Below are 23818 nucleotides of genomic sequence, written 5' to 3' on the forward strand. Positions count from 1 at the left end.
TGGGGACAGTCGGGACAATTCCACTAGTTTTTTTAGTAGTGACCATATTCCTGGGTCTTACTCCTAAGGGAACAGACTTCCACCAGTTCACCTTTTCAAGGTCTGAAAAGTCACTACCTGGGTGGTAGAGTTGATTCTGTTATTCAGAGTTCATCAGAATGAGCCAGGACCTGGGTTGGATCTCCAGAGACAGCAGGGCTTTAGGCAACCCAGTGCTCCATGAGCACATTTGCTCTTTCTCAGTCTAGGGAAATTTCTCCACTGCTGGGCTATTCTGAAGCAAGCAGCCCAGGAAGGCGAGCTTGGGTAGGAACTAATTGGTCTCCCAGAGCTCGGAACCTTTCTTCTGCAGTCTTTGTAGGTTCCGGGAACGAAGGTCAGTAGGACCGGAAGTGGAGGCGGTTGGTGGGGTTGGCGGGGCTCACGGACGCAACCCGGGCGGCGGTTTGCGAACTGCGGGTAGATTTTGTGTAGTGCTCGGTCCCCTGCTGTCTGGCGGGGTCGGGGCTGGGCGAAATTGGACAGTGCACGGAGGTAGAGGAACTAACGTCGTGCGAGCAGGACTTTCGTGACTGGGCCCATGGCCTCCTGCGCAAGCATCGATATAGAGGACGCCACGCAGCATCTGCGGGACATCCTCAAGCTGGACCGGCCCGCGGGAGGTGAGCCGGGATGGAGTGGTGGGCTCTTGGCGAAGAGGCCGATATCTGTCGTAGATCTGAACGGTCCTCGGGTGCCGCATGTCCCTTTAGACAGGCTGTGAAGCCTCCCATTTGATTGCGGAGGACGGAGATTGAAGACATGGATGATCTCTGGGCATATTTAGAGAATGGCGCAGACCCCTGGGTGTTACCCTTTCCCATCCTGTGCCAGACCATTCTGCCTTGTCTTTAAGTATTTTGGCTGAAGGTAAGGCCCCTCCTCAGAAACAACCCAATCCTTCTGGCTTCCTTGCCTCCAAACTCCAGGGTTTGAGGACTGGCCCTGTGCCCCCCACTCGCTCTGGTTCAGAGGCCTGGTGCCGTGTCTGTTTAGCGAGTACTGGGCCCAGAGTCAAGCGATATACTGAAGAACCTCTGTTCCCTCTCTGCAACTTGCCTTTCCCCTTAAAATGTAGACCCCAGGCCTGATGTTGCTCTGAAACCGATTTTCTGACAAAAGGGGGACAACCCCAAATCTGTCCTCTTAGTAGATCGAAGGCAAATCACAGACTTTGTGGCTCTGATTAGATTAGGTTCCCCACATCTGCAAGCCCATATGTTCCCAATTCATCTGAGTTTTACTTGGGCTCCCAGTATCCCTTTTTGGGCTACTCTTGCTAGATAAGAGTTCCCAGGACAGAAAGCCGACGAAGTTGTTATATAGTGTTGTTGTTGTGAAAAAGGTTGTTTGGGTACTGTGGTGAGAATGGGGGTTATGGGGGTCGTGAGGGAGATAGAGGGCAGGTCTGAGAGGAGACTATTTAGGCTAGGTCAAATACTATAGACAGGAAATTGAATGCCAGGAAAAGTACTCAAGATACTTACAGAAAGCACATAAAGGAAATAGTGTGTATGGAAACTAGATGTTTGAAAGTTGTAGTGGTTGGCTGGTGATAGTGGTGTACATGTAGAGGCCATAATTAAGAACTGATTCTTTTCTCACACCTGTTATGCCTTCTGGTCTTACCCAGACTGCTAAGCAGGCACTGGTGCTCAATCCAGTGGGTTTAGCTGATACACAGATAATCCATTTGCTGCCTGAGACCACTGGGTCTTTGCCTCGTGCCTGTAGTGTGTGCTCCCTTTACTCATGAGGTGGTTTATGCCTCTGATGCCCACCATCAGCTGAGCAGACTATGCTCCATAGAGATTTGGTAGAGCCTGGCATAGTTAACTGTATAGACTAGGCCCGTTGTTTATCCTTATGGTAGGTTGCTTGGAAGGGAAAGTAACCAACTTATCTCTGAACAGCTAGAAGGGCTCTAGTCCTAGGGAAAGATAAAAGGGTCTTTCCCTAACTCTATTGTTTAGTGACTGGCATTTGATTTTTGTTGTTGTTGTTATTTTGTTTTTCAAAACAGGATTTTTCTGTGTATCTGCGGCTGCTCTGCAATATGCTCTGTAGACCAGGCTGGCCTCGAACTCATAGAGATCCACCTGTCTCTGCCTCCCAACTGCTGGGAGTAAAGGCATGCACCATGATGCCTGGCTAATTCTTTTTTTTCAAGTAGCTTTTGCTTGTCTCTTTTCACTGAAGGACCTAAGACTTGTCAGACCTAAGATTATTTCATGACTGAAAACTTGCTCTTTTCTTGAAGCACTTTCTTACTAGCTTGGAGTTCAGAAAGTGGTGTGTGAATTAATGGATTTTTGAGACTTAGCCAAAAGCCAGACATGGTGGCATTCCCTTAGACTCCCAGCACTTGGGAGGTAGAGGCAGAAGAATTGTCAGTTGAAAGCCACCTCAGGCTACATGTTGAGGCCCAATCTCAATAAAAAAAGAAAAGTAAATACATAAATGATTGGAGACATAGCTCAGTGGTAGAGCAATTATCTAGCATGTGCAAAGCCCTGAGTTTTGTCCCCAGCACCACCCCACCCCCAAAAAGTCTGGAAACCCACTTAGCATGTATGGGATGTCCAGGACTCAATCCCCAGCCCTAAGGAAGAGTGGGACCAGCCACTGCGAACATCTAAAATACTGTCATTCCTGATTCCACACTCCACCCCATGCCCATAGCTTCTCTCCTCTTTGTCCAGTTCCCCATGTGCCCTTCCTTCTGAGTTTACCTGTCTAGGTGGCTTGTTAACTAATTCAGTGTGTCAGGTCCCCTCTTTTCTTGAATTAGAAACCTTTCTCCACAAACTCTCCACTGTGTTTGTCAAAGTTCTGGTATCTCACGCAGATTCTCAGCTGTCTGTATATTGTCTTGGAACAGTCAGTCCACTAGCTACAGCTGACTTTGTAAAATTTAAAACTCTTCTAGAACCAAGTGTGCTAGCATATACCTGTATTTCCAGCACTTAGGAGGCCGAAGCAAGAAGATCCCAACTTCAAGGCTGTCTGAACTACACTGGAAGGCCCCATCCCGAAAAAGGGAGGGAGCAGTGAGCCTTTGTGGCTCTCATTGCACTGAGGGAGAGGCTGAGCAACCCGGCCTCAGCAGAGGCATTTGCAGCCGGTTTCCCCTCTGTCCTTCCCATGTTCTGTTTCTGGATTGTTGATTATTTGTTTGCTTTTGTTTTGTTTTGTTTTAGACCTTTTTAAGAATTTGATGTTTGTTCTGCCTGCATATATGTATGTGTATTGTACTACATGTGGGTGTGGGGCCTAAGGAGATCAGAAGAGGGTATCGCATCCCTTGGAACTGGAGTTACAGATAGATGTGAATCATCATGTGGGTGCTGAGAATGGAACCTGGCTCCTCTGCAAGAGCAACAACACAGAGCCATCTCCTACTTCCTTCTTTTTGTCTTGAGACAGATTTGCATTGTGTAGTCTAGGCTGTCCTGAACTTCATCTATCTCCCAGTGTGACCCTGAATTCACTGGCTTTCAGCTTCAGTCTCCCTGTGAGATTATAGCCACAGCACCTAGCATTTCCCATGTTTGTATGTTGTAAATACAACCACTGTGATGTCCCAACTATCTTCATACCCTCCTTTAAGTCATGTTTGTTTACTGTTCTTAGCCCAAGTATTAACTGGCCTAATTTTTTTTTTTTTTGGGGGGGGGGTGCGTGGGGCACGTGTTGAAGATCAAACTAAGGGCCTCACATATATTAAACAAGTAGGCAAACATGCTACCACTGAGCTGTGCCTCTGGCCCCATCAGAAGGTCTTTGCTGGTTTGTACCCCTCACACAGGTAGAAGAGGCTCATGGTCCTGCTCTCCACCCATACTTATAGAATGAAGAGTAACAAAGGACGCCCCTCCCCATGGACATAATAAGTGTTCATGAATACTTTGTGGTCTAGAGCTGTAGAAAAATCTCAAGGCAGGTAAAGAACCTTGACACCATGTCCTCTTCTTCCCATAGGTTCCAGTGCAGAGAACCAAAGGCCATCCAGTGCTTATAATGGAGACCTCAATGGGCTCCTGGTTCCGGACCCACTCAGCTCAGGTGATAGTAACTCAACAAGCAAACCTGGTATACGGACCATGCCACCTATTAATCTGCAGGAAAAGCAGGTCATGTGAGTACCTGAGAAATAGTAATGATATCTTTGGGGTTTTTGCTTAGAAAAAGGGATAAGATTAGCGTTGAGGCCGGGCGGTGGTGGTGGCACAGGCCTTTAATCCCAGCACTCGGGAGGCAGAGCCAGGCGGATCTCTGTGAGTTCAAGGCCAGCCTGGTCTACAGAGTGAGATCTAGGAAAGGCGTAAAGGTACACAGAGAAACCCTGTTTCGAAAAACCAAAAAAAAAAAGAAAAAAAAAAAGATTAGTGTCAAGGGGGTCAGCAGCCTCTGCTTCCTCTCTTCTGGACTATCGGGGCAAAGCACTGTACCACATTGAATATTTACTAAGAAAAGAGATGAGGACAAGCTAAAGACTGTAGGGTGGAATTAACCTGTTTGTCAGGGGGGAGGTGAGCAAGGAGAACTGTGAATATGGGGATCCTGGAACTGGAACAGAGAGAACTAGGAATCTGAGACTAGACATTATCATGAGGATCTGTCCTAGAACCTTCTCCTGAGCTGTTTGGTGAACAAGGGACTAGGTCTGTGTACCTCTTCCAGTTGCCTGTCTGGAGATGACAGCTCCACTTGCATTGGGATTTTGGCCAAAGAGGTAGAAATCGTGGCCAGCAGTGATTCCAGCATTTCCAGCAAGGCACGGGGGAGCAACAAGGTGAGTGCCAAGATGATGTCGAAGGAGATCCCCACTCCCCCAGACCCTGGGTCAGACGCAAACCACCCCCAAACACCTCTTTTCACAGAGATCCTTTATTAGGCAGGGAAGAGAAGGTAAAGTGGCTGCTTTCTGACTCAGGCAGAAAAACAGCAGCAAATGACCTTGCAGGTGTAGTTTTTAAGAAGAGAAGAAAGGAAGATCTGTGTTAGAATGGGTGAGGATGTGGTGGTGTGTATTGATTGGGCATGTTAATTAGGTGAACCAAAGTGGGGCTTTTGATTGCTAGACTTTGGTACTCATCCTCAGGAATGAGTCTGCCATAAGAAAGTACCAAATAGGAGAGTAGACCTTGATGGCTAGCTTTAGGGATGTAATCTAACAGTTTTTAGCGAGGCAGAAGGAATGGGAGAGAAGGGCAAGGCCTGGCATAGCCCCAGAGTGGGCTAGTGTCCCGTCACAGGTGGTGTGTGGGAGCACAGTGTCCCATCCCAGGTGGTGTATGGGAGCACAGTGTCCCGTCACAGGTGGTGTATGGGAGCACAGTGTCCCGTCACAGGTGGTGTATGGGAGCACAGTGTCCCGTCACAGGTGGTGTATGGGAGCACAGTGTCCCGTCACAGGTGGTGTGTGGGAGCACAGTGTCCCGTCCCAGGTGGAGTGTGGGAGCACAGTGTCCCGTCCCAGGTGGAGTATGGGAGCACAGTGTCCCGTCACAGGTGGTGTATGGGAGCACAGTGTCCCGTCACAGGTGGTGTATGGGAGCACAGTCAGTGTCTGTCCTATGTGCTTCAGTTCCTAAGGGAACAACCTTGATAAAAGGTATGCCTTATTTTCAGAAAACCAGTGTTGACTCCCAATCCTCTGTGGAAATCTGTTCTGGGAGATGTCAGTGGGTGCTGGGAGATGTCAGTGGGTGCTAGGCCGATACCTGTGGCCTATCCTGTCCTCGGTATTGTTACCTATTCCAGCCCTCAGCTTCTTCAACCTTCCTTCCTCTGAGTTCTCAGGTGAAAATCCAGCCTGTCGCCAAGTACGACTGGGAGCAGAAGTACTACTATGGCAACCTGATTGCAGTGTCTAATTCCTTCTTGGCGTATGCCATTAGGGGTAAGTAAGGAGCGGGCCAAAAAGGAAGTGTTCTGCTAGAAGTCCCAGAGATGCAGGGTTAGTGTCAGGCTTCTCAGCCCACTCGGATGCTAGGGGTGCGTTAGAAGGTTTGTCAGGCTTCCTTGCCGTCTGCAGGGCTGGGGGAGATGATTAGGAAACCAGGCTTGTTACGGAGATGATAGCGGTGAGGGAGGCAAGGGCAGGGCTCCTGTGCTGCTCCCTGGCTCAGGGCGCTTGTTCAGATTCTCGCCTTCTCTCATTCCAGCTGCCAACAATGGCTCGGCAATGGTGCGTGTGATCAGTGTTAGTACTTCAGAGCGGACCCTGCTCAAGGGTTTCACAGGCAGTGTGGCTGATCTGGCCTTCGCACACCTCAACTCTCCACAGCTTGCCTGCCTAGATGAGGCTGGCAATCTCTTTGTGTGGCGCTTGGCTCTGGTTAAGGGTAAAATTCAGTATCCATTCCCTGGCAAGGGCCTGAAGAAGTGGAGCTGGGCCTAGGGCTGGGGCTGCTAGGGATACTTGATCATCCACCTATCCAAGCCTTAACTCCCTATTCAGAGAAGAGATTTTAGTCCATATCCGGCAGCCAGAGGGCACGCCACTGAACCACTTCCGAAGGATCATCTGGTGCCCCTTCATCCCTGAGGAAAGTGAGGACTGTTGTGAGGAAAGTAGCCCAACAGTGGCCCTGCTGCATGAAGACCGGGTGAGAGGCCTGGATGTGCTGAAGGAGAGGTGGGAACCGCCAAGTTGTGCTCGTGGACTAAATACCACCCTGTACCCCTAGGCTGAGGTATGGGACCTGGATGCGCTTCGCTCCAGCCACAGCACCTGGCCCGTGGACGTCAGCCAAATCAAGCAGGGCTTCATTGTGGTGAAAGGCCATAGCACGGTAGGCCTACAGCTGATTGCCTCACTGCCTTTCCCTCTTCCTGTGCCCTTCACCTATTCCCTGTTGCGTAGCTTCCCAAGTGGCTTTACCAGTATGTTGCCATCGAGGATGCTGAAACACAAATTGGTTCTCACTTGTACAGTTCACTCCTAATGTAGCTGTTCCCTGAAGGACTAGTTTTCTCTGTAGTGCCTGCCCCCTTTATTCAGTCACACAGAGGTGTAAGTCTGCGATGGGTCAGCCGAGCTCACCACCATCCTCATCTAGGAAGGGCTCATTCCTACCTCTGGTCAGGAGGAAAAGCAAAGCTTTAAACAGCTTTCTGGTGGTGGTGGGTTTTTTGTTTGTTTGTTTGTTTGTTTTTTGAGACAGAGTTCATCTGTGTAGCCTGGCTGTCCTAGAACTTTTTGGGTTCTTTGTTCTTTTCAGTGCCTAAGTGAAGGAGCCCTTTCTCCTGATGGGACTGTCCTGGCTACTGCAAGCCACGACGGCTTTGTCAAGTTCTGGCAGATCTACATTGAAGGTCAGGATGAACCAAGGTAAGGCAAGACCTGAAAGCCCCTACTCTGTACGCCCTGTCTAGAAAGTTGGACAGTTCATTCACTCAGGCCCCTTGTCTGTCTGCTTACAGGTGTCTGCATGAATGGAAGCCTCATGACGGACGGCCCCTTTCTTGCCTCTTATTCTGTGATAACCATAAGAAACAGGATCCTGAGTGAGTGAGTGGGTAGGCACAGTAGGTGGCGGGCTTGTCCATGGGCTCCTAGCAGGTAATCAGTCAGTGCCTTGTTGCTTTTCAGGGTCCCGTTCTGGAGGTTCCTCATTACTGGCGCTGACCAGAATCGGGAGCTGAAGATGTGGTGCACAGTGTCCTGGACCTGCCTGCAAACCATTCGGTAAACTAGAGCTAGGGCCTTGAGGATAGGCCAGGGATGTGGCTTCTTTGAACTCTCAGTCTTACTGGCTCTGCTGCTTGGCTTCCCAGTTTCTCCCCAGATATCTTCAGTTCAGTGAGTGTACCTCCCAGCCTCAAAGTTTGCTTGGACCTCTCAGCAGAGTATCTGATTCTTAGTGACGTGCAACGAAAGGTAGGCCGCTGTGCGGTACGCCGGGAAGAGCTGCTGGTGCGGGGAGGCAGGGATATGCGACAGATCCACCGCCCTCCCAGCCTCAGTTCGGTACGGCGTGTGTTCCTTGCACAGGTCCTCTATGTGATGGAGCTGCTCCAGAACCAAGACGAGGGCCGCGCTTGCTTTAGCTCCATCTCCGAGTTCCTGCTCACCCACCCCGTGCTCAGCTTTGGCATCCAGGTTGTGAGTCGCTGCCGGCTGCGGCACACTGAGGTGCTGCCCGCCGAGGAGGAGAACGACAGTCTGGGTGCTGGTGAGGTGCCCCGGGGTAGGGCTGTTTGGTGGTGTGTGGAAGAGTCCAGCACAGAGCAGTGCTTAATGATCCACACTGTCCTTTCAGAGAGTTCCCACGGAGCCAGTGCCACGGAATCTACAGCGGGGGTGCTTATCAAGCTCTTTTGTGTGCATACTAAGTGAGTGTCAGGGAGACCCGGCGTGTCCTGTCTATGCCCCCTACCCTGCTGGCCCTGGCTTGTTTGAGTATTCTGCTTTCCTCCGTTCTTGTTCTTTAGGGCACTACAAGATGTGCAGATCCGCTTCCAGCCACAGCTGAACCCTGATGTGGTGGCTCCGCTCCCTGCCCACACTGCTCACGAGGACTTCAGTGAGTTAGGGAGTGGAAGGGAGGCAGGTCACCCTGACCTGGTTCTGAGATCTGACTCAAGTTGCTTTCCCAACAGCATTTGGAGAGTCTCGACCTGAACTAGGCTCTGAGGGGCTGGCTTCAGCTGCTCATGGGTCTCAGCCTGACCTCCGGCGCATCGTGGAACTTCCTGCACCTGCAGACTTCCTCAGTCTGAGCAGTGAGACCAAGCCTAAGTTGATGACACCCGATGCTTTCATGACGCCCACCGCCTCCCTGCAGCAGGTACTTCCTCAGTGAGGAGAGGCTTGGTAGTGTTCCATTACCAGCCTCAGTGCTCATTCCCTGCATCTTCCCAGATCTCTGCATCCCCTAGCAGTAGCAGCAGCAGCAGCAGCAGCAGCAGTAGCAGCAGCAGCAGCAGCAGCTCCCTAACCGCTGTGTCTGCTGTGAGCAGCTCCTCAACCATGGACCCCTCCTTGACCAGGTAAGACAAACACTGGTGACAGCAGAACTTAGTACCAGTTTGTGACGAATCACAGTAGCTATCGCCTCACCTTTCTGCCAGCAGGCCACCCGAGGAGCTGACCTTGAGTCCCAAGCTGCAGCTGGATGGCAGTCTGACAATAAACAGCAGCAGCAGCCTGCAGGCAAGCCCTCGAAGCCTCCTTCCTGGGCTGCTCCCAGGCCCAGCTGACAAATTGACTCCCAAGGGAGCTGGGCAGGTGTGTGTGTGGTGGTGGGGGGAGGTGGGAGGGGGCGGGGAGATGTGAAATACCAGGTAGCAGGTGGAGGGCAGTGGGGAAGATTGGAGCACTCTATTCTAATGTACTTTTCCTGCTGACCCTGCTTGGCCTTGGGAGCTGCATGTTTCCCCAAAGGTTATAAGAGCTTTTCATGTTCCTTGGAGTTCATCTCCTCAGCCTCCCAATGCCCTCCTTGTGAACTGTGGCCCTGCTTTTCCTGTGCACCTCTTCCCTGTTACACTGTCTCACTACTACGGTACCAGAACCTTGTCTCTGGCCTCTTACACCCTATTACTTAAGCCTTCACCTTTGCCCTTCTCAGGTATCTACAGCTGCCTCTGCACTGTCCTTGGATTTGCAGGAAGTGGAGCCTCTGGGGCTACCCCAGGCCTCTCCTAGTCGCACCCGTTCCCCTGATGTGATCTCCTCAGCATCCACTGCCCTGTCCCAGGACATCCCTGAAATCGCCTCTGAGGCCCTGTCCCGTGGCTTTGGCTCGTCTGTTCCTGAGGGCCTCATTGAGCCAGACAGTATGGCCTCCGCTGCTTCAGCACTACACTTACTGTCTCCTCGGCCCAGGCAAGGCCCTGAGCTTGGCTCTCAGCTTGGCCTGGATGGAGGCCCTGGGGATGGGGATCGGCATAGTACCCCCTCCCTACTGGAAGCAGCCTTGACCCAGGAGGTTGCAGCCCCTGACAGTCAAGTCTGGCCTACAGCACCTGACATTACTCGAGAGACGTGTAGTACCTTGGCAGAAAGGTGAGATGCTCAGAAGGGGCAAAGTATGCTTATGGGAGGGCCATTAGGATTATCCGTACTGAGTCATTGTGTTTCCTTAGCCCCAGGAATGGCCTCCAGGAAAAGCACAAAAGCCTGGCCTTCCACCGGCCACCTTACCACCTACTGCAGCAACATGACAGTCAGGACACTAGTGCTGAGCAAAGGTGAGCACCAACCTGCTCTGCGCTTTTTCTCCAAGAAAGGAGGGCCAGCTGGTGAACAGGCGCTTAGCCCTCCTCTCCTTCCACAGTGACCATGATGATGAAGTTGCCAGCCTTGCTTCTGCCGCAGGGGGTTTTGGCAGCAAAATGCCTACTCCACGGCTCCCTGCCAAGGATTGGAAGACCAAAGGATCCCCTCGGACTTCACCCAAACTCAAGAGGAAAAGCAAGAAGGATGATGGGTAGGAGGGTTTGGGGACCGGGACCAGGGGTGGTCTCTAAGCTGCTGATGTGACCTTCAATGCTCCTTGCCTATGTAGGGATTCAGCTGTGGGATCCCGGCTCACAGAGCACCAGGTATGTAAGGGAGCACCTTTCTATCCATGGGACCCCATCCCATGAGGATGGGAGGGACTTTAAGCTATTCCTTTTTATGGAGGGTGGAGAGAGAAGGACAGACATTGTGTTAAGTTGTCAGTGCTTCTGGCAGGTGGCAGAGCCCCCTGAGGACTGGCCGGCATTAATTTGGCAGCAGCAAAGAGAGCTGGCAGAACTATGGCACAACCAGGAGGAGCTGCTACAGCGTCTCTGTGCCCAACTTGAAGGTCTACAGAACACTGTCACTGACCACGTAGAGCGTGCCCTGGAGACCCGGCATGAGCAAGAGCGTATCCTTGGGTAGTGGCAGAACAGCATTCTTGTCTTAGGAGGTGCATGGGTCCTGCTGTAGGCCTGTTCCTTAGCTTCACCACAGAGCGGCGGCTGGAACGAGCACTGGCTGAGGGGCAGCAGCGGGGTGGGCAGCTGCAGGAGCAGCTGACGCAGCAGCTGTCCCAGGCCTTGTCTTCAGCTGTGGCTGGGCGCCTGGAACGCAGTATAAGGGATGAAATCAAGAAGACAGTTCCTCCATGTGAGTTTTTCATGAGATTTCTTTTTGGGTGGGCCATGTGGGTGTGGGAAGCTTTTAAACTTCTTCTGGTTCCCTCTGTCTTTCATAGGTGTCTCCAGAAGTCTGGAGCCTGTGGCGGGTCAGCTAAGCAACTCAGTGGCCTCCAAACTTACAGTTGTGGAAGGCAGCATGAAAGAGAATATCTCTAAGCTACTCAAGTCCAAGGTGAGACGGGGTCCAAGGTGGAAAGTGTGGTTAGGCAGGCCAGACTGGACTCAGGCTTTCAACTTGACCCCTCCTTATATTCTAGAACTTGACAGATGCCATTGCCCGAGCAGCTGCAGACACATTACAGGGACCAATGCAGGCTGCCTACCGGGAAGCCTTCCAGAGTGTGGTACTGCCAGCTTTTGAGAAGAGTTGCCAGGCTATGTTCCAGCAAATCAATGACAGCTTTAGGCTGGGCACGCAGGAATGTGAGTGGCGTCATAAAACCCAAAGTGGTAAGAGTGGTTGTGCTCTGCTGTCATCCCTTTTACAATATCTGTTGTCATCCTTTAGATTTGCAGCAGCTAGAGAGTCACATGAAGAGCCGGAAGGCACGTGAACAGGAAGCCAGGGAGCCTGTGCTGGCCCAGCTTCGGGGCCTGGTCAACACACTGCAAAGTGCCACTGAGCAGATGGCGGCCACCGTGTCCAGCAGTGTTCGGGCAGAGGTGCAACACCAGCTGCATGTGGCTGTGGGCAGGTGTGTGGGCAGGGCTCGGGGGAAGAGGTAGGTTAGGAAGGGCCAGAGGGCTTCCTATCCACCTCATCGGCTCACTTCCCTTTGCAGCTTACAGGAGTCCATTTTAGCACAAGTACAACGCATCGTTAAGGGTGAAGTAAGTGTGGCACTTAAGGAGCAGCAGGCCACCGTCACTTCCAGCATCATGCAGGCCATGCGTTCAGCTGCTGGCACACCTGTCCCTTCTGCTCACCTTGACTGCCAGGCCCAACAAGCCCATATCTTGCAGTTACTGCAGCAGGGCCACCTCAATCAGGCCTTCCAGCAGGTATGACAGCGTTAGGCGTAGTAATCCCCTGACAAAGATGTCTGCTGATAGGTCTACATATCATATGCCCACTTCCCCAGCAGGCTCTGGGCTGTCTGGCAGACTGGTTCTTCTGGCTTTCTAAGCCATTGCCCCTGTTGTTCCGTCATGCTAGACTACTTTCTTCCTACCTCAGCCCACCTTTCCTCATGACCACTTTTCTCAGGAAAACTTTGTGATCTGATTTTCTTTTATTTGGTTTTTCGAGACAGGGTTTCTCTGTGTAGCTTTGCGCCTTTCCTGGAACTCACTCTGTAGCCCAGGCTGGCCTCGAACTCACAGAGATCCGCCTGCCTCTGCCTCCCGAGTGCTGGGATTAAAGGCGTGCGCCACCACCGCCCAGCATAATCTGATTTTCTAAAGTGACTTTACAGTCCTGTCAGCCTCTGAACATCACTTTTGGTTTAGACTTTGGTCTTCTGCCCTTAGGCCGTACACCTCAGGTAAGCAGGCATGCCATCCTGGTGTTAGGTATAAGCGAGCTCCCTTGTTCTACCCCAGGCCCTGACAGCCGCCGATCTCAGCCTGGTGCTGTATGTGTGTGAAACTGTGGACCCGGCCCAGGTGTTTGGGCAGCCGCCCTGTCCACTCTCCCAGCCTGTGCTCCTCTCCCTAATCCAGCAGCTGGCATCTGACCTTGGAACTAGAAGTGACCTCAAGCTCAGGTGAGTGGGGCAGTCAGGGACCAGAAGACAAGCAAGAGGTAGGGGTAGAGAGAGAGCAGTTTGAAGCAGACATCCACTCTTACCTGACTCCCATCCCAAGTTTTTTCTATCCATATGAGGCTTAGAAACTCTGTCATTATCCCTCTGGGCTTCAGTACCACTAGGGGGCACTCCTACCTGCCGGCATCCAGCTATAGCCTGTCCTTTCCCCTGCCCCCAGCTATTTGGAAGAGGCTGTGATGCACCTGGACCACAGTGATCCCATCACTCGAGACCACATGGGCTCTGTCATGGCCCAGGTACGCCAGAAGCTCTTCCAGTTCCTGCAGGCTGATCCACACAACTCACTTGGCAAAGCTGCCCGGCGTCTCAGCCTAATGTTACATGGCCTTGCGACCCCTAGCCTCCCTTAGCTGTTTAAACAGAAGTGGGGTGACACTGAAGGCCAGTCTGCAGGTGTAGGCCAAGACAGAGCCATGTCTGCTGGTTACCTGCCCAGACCTCCATCTCTAGTGTTTGGAGGGAGGTAGGGGGCAGGACACACTGGTAGTGGTCTACTGATTGTGGTAACCAGCCAGGTTAGGCTGGGCCCAGGGTAGGTATTGTGCCTTCTTGGGTCCTGCCATGCCTGAAGCATGACCCCAAGATCGTGATACCACTTGAGTTGAATTTTCCATGTTCCTTTTTACCTCTAATTTGGATCTTTTTGTTTTTGAAAAACATTGAGAAATTCAATTAAAGGCTTTTGGAATAAAACAAAGTATGTGTATGGTTTTGATTTGTCTTTGATGTGACTAACTGTTGTCTCTTCCATCTGGGAAATCTGTCTAAACCAGCCCACCCTGGGGGTCCCCCGGCACCCATTCTCATGATAAACTGTCTGCTCATATCTCCCCTGTCCAATTCAGGCAAAGCTCCTAGAACCAGCTCAGCATCAACATGTCTCCTCCCTAGGCTATTTTGCCCTCTGGGGTCCTTTGCTCCCCTGCCAATCTGGATCCCGGAGGTGGGGCTGACAGCTGGGATGAGGCCCCGCCTCCAGCTCCCATCCAATCAGGATCCCTTCCTCCGGGGGCTGGGCCCACAGGCGGCTCTCCAAGCCTCTAGCTCCCGCACTAGGCTCACAGCCAGGGATGATGTGCTGCTGCTGCCACTGCCCCTGGCGCCGCCGCTCTCAGCGGCTACCCTGTGCCCTGACGCTGCTGCTGCTGCTGCCGCCGCCGCTGGGTGAGTGTGAGCGTCCTGGGCGCAGGCTACAAGCCTTCTTGCAGGTCTGAGGCAGACGGGATTAGGGTGTTGGAGCAGAGGGCTTGGGGTCCAGACCAATAGTAAGAGCTCTAGGAAAGTGATAGTGGCTTCAGGTGGACAGTGTCCTGCAAACAGCTCAGTTGTGGGAGGAGAAGTGTTAAATTCGGTAGCCCCTTTTCTGACAAGGGAGTTTGTGGCCCCTGGTAAAACCCAGGCCATGGATCCCTGGGCTTAGAGTGACCAGCTTTGGTCCCCACCCTGCTTGCGCGGCTTCAGCAGAGACCCTTGTCTTTGGGAGAGGCAGTGGGGGTGCCAGTTGAAGCTCATGAAAACTACAGAAAGACTGCCTTCTGCCCAAAACTTTATGCCTCCAGACCCTATACCCCTGCATCCCTGTCTTTGACCTAGAGCCCCAGAAACTAGAGAAGGAACTGAGCTCTGGACCCAACACCCCCTTCCTGTTCCCACATCTCACACCTCCATGTGCATCACAGTCCAGATCCTATCTTGAGAGTCAAGACAAGTGATCTCCAGATACCCTGAAGTTCCCTGGGGGCACCTCCTTCACGCTGAGTCATGTCCCCAGAGCACTACCAGGTAAACCAGGTCCTGACAAAATGGACCCTGGCTCATTCTCTCAACCATTCTCCATTCCCACCCCACTCCTAGTCTTTGTACCCCCTCTAGCTGTGGCCTCTGACGGCCTAAACCGCTGTGATACCATATACCAAGGCTTTGCTGAGTGTCTCATCCGCCTGGGGGACGGCATGGGCCGTGGAGGCGAGCTACAGACCGTCTGCAGGTACCAGCAGGTGGGAGGCAATGGGCCGGTGGGAGGCACCACCCCATAATCTGTGCCACTGGGGCAGCAACCTCAGGGCCTTGACTCTCTTCCCACTCTGAAATCTGTTCTAACTCCCCTAACCCCATTCTGTAACAGATCCTGGAATGACTTCCATGCCTGTGCCTCTCGGGTCCTGTCCGGCTGCCCAGAGGAGGCCGCTGCAGTGTGGGAGTCACTGCAGCAAGAAGCTCGCCGTGCCCCCCACCCAGATAACTTGCACGTCCTCTGTGGCGCCCCCGTGAGTGTTCGGGAGATGGTTGCTGGCCCAGAGACCAACCAGGAGACACTGCGGGCCACAGCCCCCGCCCCCCTCGCTCCAGCCCCGGCCCCTTCGATGCTTGCTGCTGCTCTGGCACTTGCCTGCCTCCTGGGGCCTCTGGCCTAAACAGTCTGGTTGGCTAGCCAACAGTGCCCTTGCCTCCCATCACTGCATGCAGTGGCCGCCGTGTGGGCTCTGCAGAGTGTGCATAATTTCCATTAAAGGTGTTTATATTTGCATCAAGCTGGTTTCTTTCTCCGAGCTGTGGCCCTCTTGGCAAAGGCAGGGGCCCCCAGAAGCGGATCCCAGCATGGAATGGGTGTAGCTCAGGACCTCCACAAGGGACTCATTCATCCTTACAAACATTTATTTCATGATGGCCGCGTTGAAGTTTCTTTCCATTACACTATAGATCCCAGGAGTACCTTGGGTCCCAAGAGCCCTAGTAGAGACCCGAGATCTGCCGGAATGCACAGCCCTTCTGGGTCTTCCCAACCCGACAGGGATGGGGGATGGGGATCCAGTGGGGTCCAGAACTCACCCCGAGTGGCTAGGTGAGGTCTTTCTCAGGCTCCTTGTAGCCTCCTGATGCCTTACCTGCACCTCCCTCTGTTAAACTATCATCTCAGCCTTCAAGACATGCACAGACTCAGTGCTCAATCTTCTCTTCTGCGGTCTGGACTGTCCAAAGGGAAGCCCACCCAGAAGCCCTCATCTGAGTCCACATGCAAACCCCTGACAGGATCTGAAGTTACACAAGTTGAAGCCATAACGAGGGCGGGGAGGGGTCTGGCTCCTGCTCTCCAGAAGCTTACTCTTTGGGGTTTGCAGTGAAGAAACAAAATGATTCAAGAAGGTGTTTTGGAAGCAATAAAATGAGAAAATATGTGGTGTAGGGAGAGCCCCTTTTCATTCCAGTGGGGCCAGAAGAACAGAGTTAACACTGTCTTTTTTCTTTTTCTTTTTTTCTTTTTTTAAGATAGGTCCTTCTTTTGTAGTTCTGACTAGCCTGGAATTCACTATGTAGACCAGGCTGGCCTCAAACTTAGAGTGATCCTCCTGCCTCTACCTTGGTGCTGGGATTACAGGCATATGCTGCCATTCATAGCCTTAAACACTATGACTTGTGGACTTTGCCATGCTTCTTCATTGGCTTCTGTTATTCACTCCCTCTACTTTTTGGGTTGAGAAACTGATGCTTGTGTTAAGCTCCTACCTACAAGGTCCTACATAAACCATTTCTGTATTCCTGCAGAACCAGCTCTACCTACCCAGTCCTTGAGGACAGGAAGTAGCACATGGGATATGATAGCTCATATGGACAGCAACCTTCTGAGTGGCTTGGAAAGGCTAGGCAAAGTTTTTGCCACTCAAGCATGCGGACCTCAGTTTGACCCCTAGGACCTAGGTAAAAAGTCAGTGTGGTGGCATGCACTTTCAGCCTTGAGAAGGCAGAAACAAGTGGATTTCTGGGGCTTGCTGGAGAGCCAGCCTAGCCTAATCTGTGAGCTCCAGGCCACTAAGAGAACCTATCTCAAAAAACAATGTAAATGCCACCTGAGGAATGACACCCAGGGTTGACTTTGGTGAACACACACACACACACACACACACACACACACACACACACACAGTGCAGGCCAGTGAGACAGCTTGGCACTCGGAGAGTAAAGCCATATGGTAGAAGGAGAGAGATCTGACTCTGATGAGTTATCCTCTGACCTCCACATAGGAACTGTTGTATGTGTGCACATGTACTCATGTATAAGGAAATAATAAGGTGACAAGTGGTGGTGGTGGTGGTGGTGGTGGTGGTGGTGGTGGTGGTACACACCTTTAATCCCAGCACTCAGGAGGCAGAAGCAGGAGGATCTCTGTGAGTTCAAGGCCAACCTGGTCTACACAGCAAGTTCCAGGACAACCAGGGTTACACAGAGAAAACCATGTCTTAAAAAACAAAACAAAAAAAAATAGATAAAAATCAAAATTTGTCATAAAAAAAAAAGAAGTGGTACAAGAAAGGTGAGCTGCTGTGGAGAGGGATTTAGAAAAGAGAAATGACGTGGGGGAGAGGAGGAACAGTCAGGTGTAATAAGCTCTGTTTAGACCTGAGGCGGAAGGAGTCTCTAGAGACCTCTTCCCAAGTGTACAGGAGGAACCCTCCCTCACCCAAGCACTCTCCCGCTATGGCTGGCTCGACCCTCCCATTAGCAATCCTTCTCTCTACCCTGACTGTACCCTTGTTCCCACACTTCACTGACACAGATTTTTTTTTCAAAATTTTATTTTTATTTAGGTGCATTCATTTTATATGCATGAATGTTTTGACTGCATTTATTTATGTGTCCCATGTGTGTGCCTGGTGCCCTCAGAGTTCAGAGGAAGGTGCCACATCTGGAATTGGAGTTGTGGAAGTTTGTGAGCTGCCACAGGAGTACTGGGAACTGAACCTTGGGCTCTACTAGAGCTCTAAACCTCTGAGCCGGCTCTCTAGTCCCCTCATTGACACAGGTTCTGATCTCCACCTCTTTCAACCAGTTGTTGCTAACCTCTTATTCTTGAAGGAGAAAATCCTGAGCCAGGCAGTGGTGGCACACACTTCTAATCCCAGAACTCAGAGGCAGATGGATCTCGGAGTTCCAGGACAGCCTGGTCTACAGAGAGAGTTCCAGGACAGCCAGGATTACACGGAGAATCCTGTCTCAAAATAACAACAAAAAACTCTAGCAAAACAAAAACAAAACAACCAAAACACACACACAACACAGAAAAACACACAAAACAAAACAAAGACCCAAAAAACAAAAAACTCTACAAAGCCAAAAACCCTGAATCTGCTGCCTTTGGCCACCAGAAATTTCCTGGAAGAATGACATTTCTATTTTTTGGGGTATATCTTTTTTGGGGGGAGTCTCATTATGTAGTCCTGGCTGTCCTAGAATTCATCACATAGATCAAGCTGGCCTCAAATGCATAAAGTCCTGCCCACTTCTGCTACTTGAGTACTGGAACTAAAGTTGTGTAGCACCTTGTCAGGGCTGTATATCTGTTTTATCTGTTTTACAAAATGCATATTGTGTGTGTGTGTGTGTGTGTGTGTGTGTGTCTGTGGGTATGAGTGCTTGTGGTATGCCATAGTACACCCTCACACAGATACACATGCAGGCAAAACACTGACTACAGAAAGTAAAAAGAATAAATTATAAAAAAAGAAAGTGTGCACTATGGAGTATGTGGAATGAAAGAATCTATAACTTCAACATAGTCATTGTTATGGTCAACAAGACCTTGGACTGAGAATAAATCCAGTGTACAGGATTTGTCATTTTGGGACATCTTCCTCAGTCTGGGCATAGGGTTGGGGGGGGGGTAGGCTGGGGCTTCAGATCCTAAAAGTTTTCTAGACCAGGTAAATGGCCAGGAGCAGCATGCTTCTTTGAGCAGGGCTGGCTGCTCTGGCCAGCCATTGTTGGGGATTACCATCCTCATACAGTGACCTATTTTTACCCTGATGTTTCACTCCCTAAGTCCCTACTCTTCCATGGGCTGGGTTGGGAGGATAAGTGGGGGAAGAATTTGCTCTCTGGTCAGGGGCTTAAAGGCTTTATGGGTTTTATCTCAGAGCTAGAGCAGAGGGATGGGATGATAGCCAAGATGCCGGGGCCTGGACACAGCTGCCTAGGCCTGAGCATTAGTGACAGTGTTCTACAGCTGTAGGTCTATAGACAAAGTATAATTTATTGTCCAGATGTTCTGGGTCCAGTTGCCATCACACCATTACACTTCCAATGCCACGCCTGTGCTTTTCCCTATAGCCCAAACCATGGTGAATATTTGAATAAATATTTGTTAATTTATTTGCCAAACATCTGTCAAATGAATGGGATGTTTAGATTCTGACTGTCATCAACCCTGGAATTCTATATTATTTTTAACTTTTTTTTTTTCAGACAGGGTTTCTCTGTGTAGCCCTGGCTGTCCTGGAACTCTCTCTGTACACCAGGCTGGCCTCAAATTCAGAGATCTGCCTGCCTCTACCTCTCCAGTGCTGGGACTAAAGGTGTGCACCACCACCGATTGGCTATATAGGTTTATAATCATAAGAAGACTAGGAGGAAAAAAAAAGACTAGGAAAAACAGTATGTAAAATGGTGTGAGGGAGATGTCTTCCCTAAGAGTTCATACAACTGTGGAAATGTCAGAACTGAGATTTGATCCCAGGTTTGGTCCCAACGTCAATGTTCTTTTTTTTTTTTTTTTAAGACAAGTTTCTCTGTTAGTTTTTTTCTGCTCACTGTAGCCCTGGCTGACTCATCGCTGTCTCTGATGTATAAACTAGCGGCTCATGCTTGCCTCTGAAGCCACCTGTTCTTCTATATTTGAACCATGTTCATAGCTGGCCTTGGAACCTCTGAAGATACACCTGCCTCTGCTTCCCCAAGTGCTGGGACTAAAGGTGTGCATCAAGAAGTTTGTTAAAGTCCATTTTTTAAGTAATTCCACTGCACTTTGGGAAACAATTTTCATTGTTGCTGTTTTGAAATAAGGTCTCAGTTTATATTCCAAGCTGACCTAGAACTCATATAGCCTAGGTATTCTTGACCTCAAACTGTAATACTTCACTAAATTCCTGAGTGTCAGGATTACAGGTGTGTGTGAACACACTGGTAAATTTTTTTTTTTGAGACAGGACATCAGCATGTAGCCCAGGCTAGCCTCAAACTCAAGATTTTCTTGCTGCTGCTTCCAAAGTACTAGGATTACTGGCCACAAGTACCAACATATTAGGCTTTGAAACAACGTGTTTTTTTTTTTTTTTTTTTTTTGAGACAGGGTTTCCCCTCGCAGTTCTGGCTGTCCTGGAACTTAGCGATCCATCTGCCTCTGCATACACACACACACACACACACACACACACACACACACACACACACACCCTGATCGCTGGGATTAAAAGGCCTGTGCCACCACGCCCAGATTGCTAAGGATCTTTTAGAAATCTTTCTTTACGGCCTGGTCTACAAAGCGAGTTCCGGCACAGCCAGGGCTATACAGAGAAACCTTGTCTTGGGGGGAAAAAAAGAAAAGAAGAAAAAAAAAACAAACCCACAACTGTGTAGAAGTTGGTCCAAAATTGACTTTTCCACAATTCAGAAATTAACACATCTGATTGTCTGAAATTGTTTCAATCGCAATTTTAAAAATAAAATTTAAGACCAGCGTGTAATCCAGCATTCCAGGAGGCTGAGGGAGAAGGATTCCCGAGAGTTCGTGCCCGGTTTGGACTACTACATAGTGTGTATTTCTGGTCAGCCAGAGCGACAGAGTCAGATCGAGTTTCAGATAAAACAGAACAAACAGATTTAATTAACGAAATCTATGTCAGCCATCTGCGGAGATCCACAAGCAGTTGGAGAAACCTCCGTGCTCCCTTGTGTTCTCTCCTCGCCTTTCAAGAGCCCCTTCATCTCCATAATCTTGACGTTTCCTCCCAGATTCTCTGTCTTTACGTTTCCCAGCACACTTCCCTCCCACCGCCCTCCCCTAGCGGCTTCGAGCCACAAATAGACCCACCCTCCGGGACAGCCCTTCTCCGCCCGGAAGACGTTGATTGGCAGGCCCTCCGGGGACGCCCACCGCGTACTCCGACCGGAGGGTCCGCCTCGCTTCCTCCCCCGCAGGCCGCCCAAGTTTGTTTTGGCGTCAGGCGCGCGCAGTAGTGACGCCACGACGCTGACGCGGGAGGATGGCGGCGGCGTCCGTGGCCTGGGCTGGGAGACGGTGGGCTGAGCCGCCGAGACTCCGAAGAGCCCGCCGCTCGCGCGAGGTGAGGCCTTCCGGCTCGGGCCTTCGGCCTGACCGGCGTGAGGGGCTGGCGAGCTCGGCCGCGGCGCGGGCTTGGCGCTGCCGGGCCGCCGCAGTGCAACTCCGAGCCCTCGGCCCCTTGTGCACTGGGGCCTCCGGGCTGGGGAGCAGGCCGGGCCGTGGCTACCCGCGGTCGCCAGGCATGGCCTCAAAATCTGCGGCGGCGCTGAGCCCGATGGACTTGGTCAGCTGCCCTGTCTGCCGCTCAGCCGTCCCGCGTCCCGCGCGGGTCAGGTTGATCTTAACCTTGTGTGCGGCGCCTGCTCCACTCCCTTCCTTTGCGAGGGCCATCGATCGCTCCCATGTACTCGATGGAAAGAGGGCCGGAGTCCAGCTGGGTCGCTTGCACGGCACACCGGTCATACTTACAAGGAGAGCCCCATCCCCGCTCAGTCCTCTACGAAGCTACTGAAGTGATAATTCCCTCCCCCAAATCACTAGTTAAAACTGCCTCCCTAGTCACTGTAGGGAAAAACTTAAACCTTGTAACCTGCGGCATTCAGAGCTCTTCATAATGTGATGAGGCCTAGCCCTTCAGGCAACTGTTGGGCACTGTACCGCGTTTATGTAGTGTGTTGTTGAGGCATGTGAGCCTCCTGTTAGCTCCGTGGTTCCATACCCTTGAGGTTCAGATAAGCTGCTTTCTCGGTTTGTGAAACTCTTCTTTCATTCCACCCTCCCCCACCAGTATAGGAAACTTACATATGTCCTTTAAAATCTACCAGCGATGTCTTTTCCTTGGAAAACTCTCCCTTGCTTTCACATAGTGGTAGCGTTTGGTTCAAGCTACTGCGACACTGTCTTTTGAATGGATCCAGATTAAGCCATAGTATGGAGCGTCTGTCACAGCCAGCATCTGAGATAAGTCGTAGCAAACTCCTATGTGTGTGAAAGGTGTTGCATCCGCTTCAATCTTAATGACCTAAAACTCTCTTGGAGTAATTTTTCAAGATACAAACTCAAGAGTTTTACTCTTTTAATTTTTCGAGACAGGGTTTCTCTGTGTAGCTTTGCACCTTTCCCAGAACTCACTCTGTAGCCCAAGCTGGCCTCGAACTCAACAGAGATCCGCCTGGCTCTGCCTCCCGAGTGCTGGGGTTAAAGGAGTGCGCCACCTGGGCCAGGCTAAGAGTTTTACTCTTAGTAGAAATGGTGGGTTACAGGCAGGCAGTGGTGGAATATACCTTTAATCCCAGCGTTTGGGAGGCAGAGGCAGGGGGATACAAAACAGCCAGGGCTGTTACACAGAGAAACCCCGTCTTAATTAAAAAAAGAAAAAAAAAAAAAGGTAGGATATACTTCTAATCCCGACATTTATAAGACAAAGGCAGGATAATTAGTAAAGGCCAGCCTAGGTTACACAGTAGTAGGTTTAGGACCACAAGATCCTGTCTCAAAAACAACCTAAAGCCCTGGGAATGTGGTGCATACCTGGGATCACTGCACTCCACAGGCAGAAGCAAGAGGATGCTCAAAAGTTCAAAGACAATATGATAGGAGTTCGAGGCTCTCTTGGGGAAATTTTTTTTCACTCTGTTTTTGTTGTTGGTGGTGGTGGAGATTGAACTCAGGGCCTGTACCTTTATCACTTAGATGATAGTAAGCTACATGGTCAGCTTATGATTTGGTTTCAGAAGTTGTGTGGTAGCTCAAATGCTATAACCCTAGCATTGGGGAAACTGAAGGAGGAGGATTACCTTGGGTATGAAGCTATCCCAGACTGTATATCGAGTACCAAGTCAGCCAGGGCTGCATAGTGAAACCCCATCTCACAAAACAAAACAAAAACAAGAAAGAACCAAGATATGAGATAGAAATCTTTTTTTGTTTTTTTTTTGTTTTTTTTTTTTTTTGGTTTTTCAAGACAGGGTTTCTCTGTGTAGTTTTGGTGCCTGTCCTGGAACTCATTCTGTAGACCAAGCTGGCCTCGAACTCACAGAGATCCACCTGGCTCTGCCTCCCGAGTGCTGGGATTAAAGGCGTTCACCACCGCCCAGAAATCTGTGTTTTTAAAGTTGTTTTTAAGTCTTCCTCCCCCTGTATGGAGATTGATCCCAGGTTTTTTTTTTTTTTTTTTTTTTTTTTTGCATTCTACCAACTGAGCTGTATTCCCATTTCAGAAATCCCCATTTCAAAAGCAGGGCATGGTGATGCACATCTGTAATCCCAGCATTCTAGAGGCTGAGGCAGGAGGATTGCTGTGAGTTTGAGGTCAGTCTTGCTTGTATGGTGAGTTCCCCAGACCATCTTGGGCTACAGAGTAGGACCGTGTCTTGAAAAGAAAATGAAAAAAGGTTGAAGCTAATGACAATCTGTACTTCTTGGATGAAAATTTTGTGTTATTGCCTCAGGAAGCTGCTGGCTGCTGGTCTTGTAGACTAGTGTTGTGGATTCATTGCCCAGACCTTGGGAAGCCTTTGAAGACCCAAATTAGATTACTGGCTTTTTTTTTTTTTTTTTTTTTTTTTCTCTCTCTCTCGAGAAAGAGTTTCTCTGTGTAGTCCTGGCTGTCTTGGAACTCACTCTGTAGACCTAGAACCCACAGACCACCAGACAGGCCTAGAACCCACAGAGATCTGCCTGCCTCCCAAGTGCTGGGATTAAAGGCGTGCACCACAACTGCAGGGCCAATTACTGACTGGCTTTTTAGGATCCTGAGAGTCTTTCAGTTCTATTTGCCCAGATCTAAAATAGGAGAGTCATGTTTACTTCAGT

General features: G+C 50.5%; 3 protein-coding genes across 6 annotated transcripts in view; all 3 read left to right on the top strand.

Moving 5' to 3' along the window:
- Nucleotides 1-380: 380 nt before the first annotated feature.
- Edc4 (enhancer of mRNA decapping 4) lies at nt 381-13663 on the top strand. 3 transcript variants are annotated; one of them, XM_028854264.2, is made up of 29 exons: nt 381-662; nt 4021-4177; nt 4723-4834; nt 5845-5944; nt 6210-6399; nt 6506-6653; nt 6735-6839; nt 7269-7378; nt 7471-7554; nt 7640-7735; nt 7825-7927; nt 8042-8222; nt 8310-8382; nt 8482-8573; nt 8650-8837; nt 8912-9039; nt 9124-9277; nt 9621-10057; nt 10138-10242; nt 10329-10481; nt 10560-10596; nt 10730-10907; nt 10994-11149; nt 11238-11353; nt 11439-11604; nt 11690-11876; nt 11964-12183; nt 12724-12887; nt 13108-13663. In XM_028854264.2, exons 1-29 carry the CDS (start codon nt 581-583, stop codon nt 13298-13300), a joined length of 4215 nt encoding a protein of 1404 aa, XP_028710097.1. In that variant the 5' UTR covers nt 381-580; the 3' UTR covers nt 13301-13663. The 3 variants fall into 3 exon arrangements, with proteins under 3 accessions (XP_028710097.1, XP_028710096.1, XP_028710098.1); XM_028854263.2 differs by having other exon boundaries at nt 9121-9277; nt 13108-13647; XM_028854265.2 differs by having other exon boundaries at nt 9121-9277; nt 9660-10057; nt 13108-13647.
- A 95-nt stretch (nt 13664-13758) lies between these two features.
- Nucleotides 13759-15481, top strand: Nrn1l (neuritin 1 like). Of its 2 annotated transcripts, none has more exons than XM_028854267.2 (3): nt 13759-14114; nt 14805-14937; nt 15076-15481. In XM_028854267.2, the coding sequence occupies exons 1-3, from the start codon at nt 14021-14023 to the stop codon at nt 15362-15364; spliced, it is 516 nt and encodes a 171-aa protein (XP_028710100.1). In that variant the 5' UTR covers nt 13759-14020; the 3' UTR covers nt 15365-15481. The 2 variants fall into 2 exon arrangements, with proteins under 2 accessions (XP_028710100.1, XP_037062128.1); XM_037206233.1 differs by having other exon boundaries at nt 14020-14114; nt 14544-14937.
- Nucleotides 15482-20925: 5444 nt separating this feature from the next.
- Nucleotides 20926-23818, top strand: part of Pskh1 (protein serine kinase H1) — a 32937-nt gene continuing 30044 nt past the window's right edge. Inside the window, exon 1 of the mRNA XM_028854298.2 lies at nt 20926-21065. The gene's annotated coding sequence lies outside the window, so the exon portion shown is untranslated. The remainder of the gene's footprint in view (nt 21066-23818) is intronic.

The sequence above is a fragment of the Peromyscus leucopus genome, chromosome 5 (assembly GCF_004664715.2).
Source record: "Peromyscus leucopus breed LL Stock chromosome 5, UCI_PerLeu_2.1, whole genome shotgun sequence".
NCBI lineage: Eukaryota > Metazoa > Chordata > Mammalia > Rodentia > Cricetidae > Peromyscus > Peromyscus leucopus.